This window comes from Manihot esculenta, chromosome 2 (genome assembly GCF_001659605.2).
Source record: "Manihot esculenta cultivar AM560-2 chromosome 2, M.esculenta_v8, whole genome shotgun sequence".
Lineage (NCBI taxonomy): Eukaryota > Viridiplantae > Streptophyta > Magnoliopsida > Malpighiales > Euphorbiaceae > Manihot > Manihot esculenta.
Window position 1 is genome coordinate 5,534,186 of NC_035162.2, and position 10,529 is coordinate 5,544,714.

The 10,529-nt window shown below is 34.1% G+C and overlaps 1 protein-coding gene across 1 annotated transcript; it reads right to left on the minus strand.

Moving 5' to 3' along the window:
• Positions 1-7,274: 7,274 nt before the first annotated feature.
• On the minus strand, positions 7,275-9,864 carry LOC110608701 (protein DETOXIFICATION 14). Its single transcript, XM_043953611.1, has 7 exons — positions 9,625-9,864; positions 8,720-9,264; positions 8,543-8,629; positions 8,393-8,449; positions 7,927-8,165; positions 7,605-7,810; positions 7,275-7,488 (listed from the first exon to the last, which is right to left on the minus strand). The coding sequence occupies exons 1-7, from the start codon at positions 9,862-9,864 to the stop codon at positions 7,429-7,431; spliced, it is 1,434 nt and encodes a 477-aa protein (XP_043809546.1). The 3' UTR covers positions 7,275-7,428.
• Between the last annotated feature and the right edge of the window lie 665 nt (positions 9,865-10,529).

Below are 10,529 nucleotides of genomic sequence, written 5' to 3' on the forward strand. Positions count from 1 at the left end.
TATGATCTCATGGAATGCGCCATAACACAGACAAGCCACATCAAGAGTAAACCTGTCACCACATAGTCCCAGTAACTCTGTGCCAGGGCGTAGAATCGAGCACCTGGTCTTCCTGTCATATATGTATATGTGTATATAACACCTGTAAACTTACCATTGCCAGGGCGTAGTCAAAGGCTCCTGGACTTTGCTATATACCTGCCAGGGCGTAGTCAAAGGCTCCTGGTCTTTGCTATACGTGCCAGGGCGTAGTCAAAGGCTCCTGGTCTTCCTGTCTGTGACTATTGGATCATTCAGCATTTACTCACATCATCAAATAACAATGCAATGCAACATATTCGTGAAGACTAATGCAATCAACCTATAGCATAAACATGATGCATGAGATATGCTAAAAGCAGTTTGTGATTCAATTAAAAGTCATAAGTTTAGTTCCACTCACCTCTGGCTCTGGACTGACTGACTCTGCAGGTTCTGAATCTCTGGAGCAGTACTCACTGCTGCTCTCTCTGGTTCCTCTGGTCTGTACCTATACAGATGGACTCAAATGAGGGACCAAACTAACTTATCAATACTTCTATTAAACTCCCCAAGAACTCCCTGAAACTCACTTAACTAGCCATGCAAAGCATGCAAAAGAAAAGCTGGACAGAACACTTTCGGCGGCAGGTTCGGCGGCCGAATGTCCTCTCCAGAGACGAAACTCAAGCACCTTCGGCGGCCGAATCTCAAGCTTCGGCGGCCGAACCCTTTCGGGGGCAAGTTTCGGGGGCCAAAACATACTCCAGAGACGAAAGTCTCTAACCTTCGGCGGCACCTTCGGCGGCCGAATCCCCCAAACAGAGCCGAACATGCACAACTCACGGGGGCAAGCTATGGCAGCCTAAGCCACCATGCAAGAGGTTCGGCGGCCGAATGGACTTTCGGCTGCCGAACCTGAGTTCCTCCAGAACTCAGTTTCAACGACAAACCATCTCCTTCTTTCCTTCAACTTCTCAAACCATGCAAACTTCACCTCCTCAACATACATATACTCAGGTATATGATCACAGGGGTCCAAGACTAGCTAATAACCCCAAACAACAAAACAAACATAACATATACACATGTATACATGCATAAAACATCAAAAACACCATTAAAAACCTAAGCATGCATCTCCTTCCTCCAATCCCCCTAAAACCTTCAGAAAACATATTCAAGAACATCACTTACCTCCTGTAGTAAAAAACTACACACTCTGAACAAGGGAAAACGGATCACCTCCTCTCACACTCTCAAACTCTCTCAAACTCACGTTTGATTCTCTCTCAACTCCCAATACCTTTGCAAGCACCTCAAACTGCTGTGAGAACAACCAAAAACATGTACAGATGAGTCATCAGAGACGTGGTCATTCCATGGCAAGAATCTGAGGCCAACACTTGTCAAAACAAACATGACTCAGCTCACTAGCCAACTCATCGTCGGCTGCCCAATCACAGGCAAGACCATGCAACCTTCGGAGGCCGAACTTCCCTTCGGAAGCCAAACACTTTCGGCGGCCGAACTTACTTTCGGCGGCCGAACTTGGCTCACCTGCCTTAGGTCATTTCAACTCAAACACTCACTTCCCTTAGCCTAAAACATCTCATCAAACACAGCACTTAAGACCATAAAACCTACTTCGACATCCTGGATTCCACTGGTAAACAGGAATGCCGACACCGGACTCACGCCGGGTATTACAGCAAGGGTTTAGACAGATACTTAAGGAGCATTTTTGTCGATTTATCTTATGAAGGAGTTTGATTTTGAATGATTGTAAATATTGGTTAGACTCTAGAATTGATATTTCTATTAAATGGATTTATCGTAATACTACTCTAACTGCTCATATTTTGGTTAAAGAATCTATCAGATATAATTGTCTCTCTGTTTGCGATAATATCTCTCTTTACTTGATAGAATTTTATTAATACAATAATAATTTTATTTTAAAAAAAATATTAATATCTTTTAATTACTTTTTCATATTACAGTCAAGCAATGGAAAATAAAGTTTTTTTGAAAAAAATATTTTTTAATTATAAATTATTTTTTTCAAACAAATAAAATTTTAATATTAATTTATTTAAAAATTACCTATCTAGAAAATAAATCTTCATTCTAATAATATTTCTCAAATTTTAATTACAGAAAAAGCATTATAAAATCCTATCGAAAACCTAACAACAGCTGATTATAAAAACTATAGTTCAAAGCGTTTTTTTATCCGTCCATGTTTGTCTTGGCAATAATTTTTTAGTTTCATATTAAAATTAATTAACCATAAAATGATAACTATTCAAATTTAATTTTATATGATAAAAATTAATTTAATCATTATGAGTAATAAGTAATTTTTGAAATAATTTTGCAATTATTGAAAAACCAAATTATTTATTAAAATATACACACTCAATTATTATAATTTTCTATATTCTTAAATTATTTTATTAAATAGGTACATATTTTTAGATATATTTTTATTAAATAGTTACATATTTTATTAAATAGTTAGATATAAGTTTTTCCTTAATATATATAACTTGTGGATCAGAATGGACTTGTGGTATCAATCATCAATTAGCAGGTCTTTCCAAAAAAAGAAAGAAGGAAAAAAAAATTCCCTTCCTATTCAACATTGAAAAAGGAAAAGAAAAGAAAGAAGGAATGATGGAGAAGCAAAGGGGCAAAGCCAGGTGGAAGATGAGGCCTCACCGTCCCATGCATGTTGTTGAAAGAAAATGGTCACCAGGAATAGGGAAAGATAATTTATAATAGTAAAGGAATTAGATAGCTGGCGATGGGGGATTGTCCACAACTCTGCTTTCTTCTCCAAGCTTCTCGCCAACTTGCATGCATAATGCCTAATTCCTCTCATACCATATGGATAAGGCAGGTATTATTTTTGGATGAAGACCATATATGCATGACATTATTATCTGAGCACTTAGAAAAAAAAAAAGCATTCCTCCATCATCTAGAAATTATTACATTTAGAAGATGAGGCAACTGTATATGGACGAAGTCTAAGTATGGGGAGTTTTTGTTTTGGCTTTGGTTTTTGGTTTTTGCCTTCAATTTTATTGTCAGTGTTCTGCAGTACTTGCCCATCTTCCAGTGTTTCCTTCTAGTTATGTGGTTCAATTTTATTAACTTTTGTTGGAATTGTTCCCAAGTTTTCTTGGTTTTTATATACTAATAATATTATTTTCTTATTTAAGAAATATAAATCTTCTTTTAAGTATTATTATTATTCAAATATATTCTACAATTTTTTAAGAAAGGGGTGGAGAACCAAATTTAGAATATATGGAGAAATTATTCCTTATACCCTTGGAGATATTTATTATATTACAAATTTGATAATTAAATTAATTATTTAACGACAACTCAAAAATTTATTATATAACTATTATATATATAACGGTTTTATTATTATTTATAATCATAATAAATTTTATATAATTCTCACTGTAATTACATATAATATAATGTAAGTGATGATTAATTTAAGTTTTTTTTTTTTTTTTTTTTTTTTTTTTTTTTGTCATCAAGGATGTCATGGAAAGGTAGAAGAGTAGGGGAACAGGACAGGTTTCCTCCTATAAATAGAGATGTTTGGGAATCCATTTTCTCATCAATAAACCTTCAAAACTCCCACACAAGGTTCAAATCTCTCCCATTCTACTCTTGAGTCTTCCCTGATCAACAAAGTTCAAATCTTTGTACTGCTGATTTTGGAAGTTCCATAGCTAGCCTCTCTCTCTCTGTCTTGATGTTTATTATGATTTATATGTGAGGAGGCAGTGGTGATGTTGTTGACAGAAGATAGAGGGCACAGATGATGATGAAATGCATAAAGTATGCATCTCAATCCTTTGCGCTCTCTACTCTTCTGCCATCACCTTTTCAGCCCCTCTCTTCATTTTTAATATTCCAATTTTATGCATAATTTTCTTTCCACTACTTATTGTAGCATCATTAGCTTCATATTTGCAGGTCTGATGTGGTAGTCATAAATACCAGAAAGCAGCTGGGATTCTTAAGAAGAGGAGAACTTGTTTTGAAGATGGATCATCAATCATCCTCACAGACAACTGCTCCCACTGATATGCTCAATTCATAATTAAATTAACTAGGGATCTGATATTTTGGTTATCTTTTATATTGTTTGATTGAGTTGTTGAACTTGTAGCTTTAGTGCAATGTTGTTTTGTATACAGTGATTCAACAAGTGAATTTTGTGTAATTACATGATTTTCTTATTGTGTCAATCCATTCCAATTGAGAGAGATGATTTTGATGGAAAGGTGTTTGATATTTTCCCTATGAGATTTACGTTGTGGAAGCAATGGTGCAGCCATCCTTGCATGTTAATGAACTTGTGCTAAAAAGTTTAACCATATTATATCTATAAATACTTTATCATAAAATATTATCAATCAATTATAATAAATCTCATATATATCTTTCTTTTTGAAAATAGATAAAACTATTTTAGTTTTACTTTTTTTTCTTTACACAAAATCCATATTTTATATTTTTTTCTTAAATATCATGGTACATATAGTTCTTCGTTTTTTAAATAGAAAACTCCAATAGCTATTTAATTCTAATATCATAACAAAAATACTTTATGAAATATATTTCTTTTTTTTTATAGCAGAGTTCCCACTATAAAATTTTTTATATTTATTTTATGAGAGAAGTTCCAATGGGCAACGTTGACTAGCCAGTATTAATGTAGTTAATTAAAAGTAAGTGGTATATTCAAGAGATAACGAACCAAAATCACATCAAATTTAATTATTGAGCCGTATGGAATTGTGATGAGTAAGTGGAGAATTCATGAAATCATCTATATATGATTCCTTCTATAAATCTATCTTCCTAATTTAGAATCTTATTTTATACACCACTTCACTTCAATTTCAGCTTCTCATCATTTTTTTTTTACTTACTATGATATAAATAAAAGAAGAAAATAAATTTATATAATTTATGAAATGAAAAGAGTTAACGAAAATAACTCAATGTTCAAAAGGATTATTGCTAAAAAAAGTGGAAGAATTAATAATATCCTTGTCTTTAGCAATGGTGCTTTTTGAAGAGTAGGGAATTTTGAAAGCAGTCAAAAATCAACAAATGGATAGAGAAAGCGGAAGTTGCATGACATGTCTAATCCCAATTAATGCATGTATCCAGCGGCTGGTTATTCTTTCATTTATGCCAGAATTTGATACTCTTCTTTTTGCTTCTCCATATCTTCATTTATTTTTGTTTCCCTTCTAATATATTTTTATTTATCATATTTAGCCTAGTTGGTTTTTCTTATTATTTCTAATTTAAAATTTTCATTTTCAATGCTCTTTATTATTAATATAATAGGCATAATTCAATTGATCATAATGGTATAAGTCTCTTTCTTATTAGTTAGGATTACATTTAGATTGAAAGATTATGAAATTGTTTAGTTTAAATGCATCATTTCAATACAAAATAATTTAATCTTAACATATGAGATATATTATTATATTTTTAAAAAATTAATTTTTTTATTACATATAATAATATATTTTAATAAATAATTTATTTTATATTATAATAAAATTATAATAATGTTAATGTTGAGGGTTATTATCCAATAGTCTATGGCTGGCCCATAGTTAACAAGACATGTGTTGTGGTATTAGGACCATACATATTTAAAATCTAGTAGCATGGAGAAGAATCCGGACACTTCTGTAACTCCATATCAACTCATTTTTAATGATAATTAATGGAATTTGCGCTAATTACAGAATTTTGTTTTGACGAGGGAAGTTGAATCATCATTACACGTGTCGATGTGGTGGCTTTGGCTTTGGCTTTGGCTTTCAAGTTTGGACCACAGTTTGAGTGACAATTATACCATGATCTCAACCACTGTTCTTACAACTACTAGTCCAATGAACTACCCCTGTTTCTTTCCCGTCCTTTTTAAGGATGTCCAAATCCATTTCATCACAGAGCAATCTCATCTCAAGCTAGCCCAATGACGCATCGGAGGAATCCAACCCCACCTGGTCCTCCTCCACCAGGTTCTCCAATGCCACCCCCACCTTTTGCACACCCTCCACCTCCAACTCCACCTGATCCTTTTGCACCGCCACCACATCTGTATCATCCACCACCACCACCAGACCCTTTTGCTCCTCCACCTCCACACCCTTTTGCACCACCTCCACTGTTCGATCCACATCCTCCGCCTCCTCCATTTGCTTATCCACCACCACCACCAGCAGCAGGACCTCCTCCGCCTCATAATCACCATCCGCCGCCTTACTAGCTAATATACATTTGAGATAAGACCCTTTGCTTTGTATATATATGTAGTGTTGTGTCCCCTCTTTATATGTATACTTGTTACTATAGTATGTTTCTTTAGCTGTGTTTCTCAATTAATGTCACAAACTTAGAGAAATGTAGTGCCAGTTGATTGTATGTACTTATCTGAAGAGAATAATAGACTTGTAGATTATTGTTGGATAATCTCATGGCAGTTTCCAGTGAATTTAAACTAAAAAATTCTTTTGCTATTTGTTAATTCATCTCATTAAATTCACTTTCTTTTGCCAGACTAAGATTTTAGAGCTTATATTTGATGTTTATTCAAATTATAATAAGATAGAATTTTTTTAATTTGGTATTAAAATTGTATTGTAATCAAATTAATAGTAATGAGAATTTAATCAATTGGTTCAATCGATTCCTCTTTTAGCTAATTAAAAACTGAAACTTTTTTGAAATAGTAATTCAATTATTAAAAATTTAGTAAATTAGAACTAAATCGAAATTGAAGGATCCTAGTAGCCGATTCCAGTCTTCATGAACTTAGATCAAAGATGCATGTACTGCCCATATAGCTGACGTAATTCTTAGATGTGTAAATTTCAAGTTAGGAGAAAAAAGGAAATGAAAAAAAAATTTACTATTTATATATAAATTTCATATGGACAAAAATTACCATAAAAATAAATCATTTGTATTTCACCAGAACATAATACTCACATATTTAATCTGATGATAAATATATTTAAGTAAATTTGAGAGATCTCATATTTACTCCTTCAATACCTCTCAAATTTACTCTTTCAATCTAATGTTGTCATAAATGTTATCGGTAGTCTTGTCTTTATAAATCAATGTCTTGCCCAGATATAATTTTAAGGTTCTTCAATGTCAAATAAAGAAAAAAAAAAGAAAAAGGGAAAAAAAAAAACTTGTCATTAGATGCTCGATGGCTAATTTAGTGAAAGTATTTTATTGAGTATCGTAGTTTTAATATATCTAAATAAATTGAAATTAACATTTTTTCCACATCTAACGAGCAGACAAAAAAGCAACAATTTAAATTATTTCTCAGTTTTCGTCGTTCTCCATGGATGATCTCTGAAGTATCCTCTCCCTTGCCCTCTTTACCTGCAATATATGCTTTTCAAATTTTCATAATGCAGTTGGTAAAAAAAACGAACGTCCGACCAAAGTAGACAATATAAATGCAGAAATCAGAAGAAAGAAGATTAGGAAGGAGAAACCTGTTTTTCCCAATTTATGAAAGCAGTAATAAGAGAAAGAAGAGCTGATTGCACCATTGATCCAGCTACTATTCCAATCCAAAGCCCCTTTCCTCTTAAGTGAGCTACAAAGCCAAGCACAGCACCCACTGGAAGTCCACACAGGTAAAATGCAGCAAGATTGATATAAGCTCCTATGTGCTGCCATCCGCACCCTCTAGCCACCCCTGATCGCAAAACAATGGACAGCTTTTAAGCAAGGACTTGAGGTAGCAAATACCATTGTTAATCCTGGTATTTGACTGCAATTTAAAAAGGCAATGGAGTAGGCATTTGGACTAACCAGAAAGCACAGCTTGCAAACTGTCCATAATAACAGAGAGACAAATGAGTGGTGTCATGATTGAGACATAATCCACAACCTGCTTGTCATTGCTGTAAGCATATCCTAGGAAATGGCGGCAGAAAAAGAGACTTGTGCTTACAATCACTGCCTCTGCTCCAGCAACGCACATAGCAACCACCACAGCCAATCGAGCTGAATGAGGATTTCCAGCCCCTACTTCATTTGAAACTCGAGTACTACACAAAGTATTATGGTTTTTATTTTTGTAATTAATGGGATTTCCCAGCCAAAAAATAGTAAATGGATATTTTCAACCTCCTTTGATCAAGTTTCCTATCGGTTTCTCATTCTTAATTACGAGTCTTTTCATCAAAGGTTATTCGAGTGAAAGACACATTATGGACATAATTAATTTACTGAAAGATCAATCGGATGCAGCAAAAGATAAGGTTAAGAGGAACACCTTGCTGCAGCTCCAAATCCATATGGTATGGTGAAGTGCAATGTAGAAATTGTGAGGCTGTGAAAGAAAAATGGAATTAGAAGCAGCAGACTGTTTAAGATTTTCTAATCTGTTAACGCATATACGCTGCAATGCACATATGAGGCATACCATATAGAAAGCACAGAAGTCTCCAATTTTGCATTTGGTAAAAGACCAGAAAGCAAAGTTAGCAACTCCATGGACCACCATTTAAGACTACAATCACATCAGACAAAGTTTAAATCAGAAAAAAGAAATCATGTTCTTGATCAATTTTTTTTTTTTAAATAAAGAAAGGGGAATTACCAAACCATTACAGCAGAAGGGACTCCCAAGCGGAAGATCTCTCCAATACCAAGAAATGCATCTTTGGAAATTGGCGTCCGAGTTTTCTGACAGGCAGAAGAGCACTTCACATAAAATCCAAGCAGAAAGACGTTTAGCCAAATCGACAAACCGAAGGCTAAAGCTGTACCCTTGTATCCTAATCCTAGCTTATATACAAAAGTCCAACAGGCAGTTGAATGGAAAAATAGAATTAAAAGGGAGCTCAAAAGCATTGGAAGAATCACAGACTGTGTCTGAAGAAATCGAGTTAAAGGCTTAAGGATTGCACTTCCAAACAGTGCAGGGATTAGCCATATTGAGTATTTGCAAGCTTCACGTGAGATTAAAGGGTCTTGGCCTATGAGAGGAAGTAATCTGTCCAGAAAAATCCAGAGCAGGCATATTGGAGGACAAATCATAACCAGAGAGATGATTGCAGAATAAGTGTAGGTTCCAAGCTTGTGATGTTCTTCAGCTCCATAGGCTTGGCCACATAGGGTTTCCAATGCACCTGCCATTCCAGACTGCTTAACAGTTAATTACGTAAAGAGAACAGAAGCTCAAATTGGAAAATTAATTACCAGGATCAAGACCTGTGAATTAAGTGTTATTGAGCTTAATTTTTCAAGCATTATCACAATCAACATGGTAGAATTCAAATCCAAATTATAAATAAGAAAAAGAAAAAAAAAGGATATCAAAGGGATATGACCACTTTAATTTTTTTTTTCTTATTTGAATATAGAGTAAATCCTGATATAATATTGTTAGGACCAATAGATGTTAGAGGCGACCTTCTTTCTATAAAAGACCAAAGGACAAGAGGTTGCGGATTGAAAGGCGACGACAGATAGTCTCAATATAGACAGGGGAAAGAGACTTACTAGAAGGCTGAATCCGACAACATTGGTGAGGGAAGTAGCAATGGCGACGCTGGAGAGGGCAAGCTGATCACCAAGATGTCCCACCATTATCACCGATACAACTTGGAGCAGATACTGCAACACCGAAACTGCCACCATAGGTGCTGCTATACAGCTCGTCTTCTTTACTTCTTTCACAAATCCATCTCTTGTTATTGCCCATTTCCTCTCTTCTCTACTTCTGCCAGCGCCCTCTTCCATCACACTACCATGTAATACATACCTCTTCTTAAACGCCAAATCGCCTTATATACAATTAAGAAATGTCGAGTTCATTTGGCATCTTACAAACAAACTCAAATTATCTTTCAGAGATATTATAATATTGAAAAATAAATAGCCCATAAGCGTCAGCATTGTTGAGCTGATGATTCTTTTGTTCGGTTCTATTTAGTAAATGTGAACGGTTGGCTGTTATTTTTTTTCTTTTAACGATACGGTCGACTGTTATTTAGTCCATCTTATGATGATTTGTATGAATCCTATTAGTCTTTTCATTGCCATTTTTTAAAAATATATTCCATCTTATATCATTATAATAAATTTAAAACATTTAAATAAGTTTTAACAAAAAAAAAAATCAATTTTGCTTTCATATATAAATACGTAAGATATTTATTGGTACCTGCATTTTGATGCAGCCCATCTCGCACATGCTACTTAAAAGGCATTTTAGTAATTTTCCTCTTTGGATATGGAGTTTATGCCTGCTCCACCGGAGATTAAAAAATAACAATAATAAAATAAAATAAAAAAGCCAACTCATGTATACATCTTTGGAAGAATATATATATATGCCACGTTATTCTTTAGTTGGCTATATCAATCCTTGTCTTTTTTCAAAAAAAAAAACAAAAATTGAAAAT

What these genes read in the sequence shown, in the direction of transcription:
- LOC110608701 (XM_043953611.1), bottom strand. Translation starts at nt 9,864, where the DNA reads ATGGAAGAGGGCGCTGGCAGAAGTAGAGAAGAGAGGAAATGGGCAATA. An exon ending in TTGTCGGATTCAGCCTTCTA is followed by an intron (nt 9,265 to 9,624) that starts GTAAGTCTCTTT and finishes ACTGTTAAGCAG; the next exon opens with TCTGGAATGGCAGGTGCATT. An exon ending in CCTTCTGCTGTAATGGTTTG is followed by an intron (nt 8,630 to 8,719) that starts GTAATTCCCCTT and finishes ATGTGATTGTAG; the next exon opens with TCTTAAATGGTGGTCCATGG.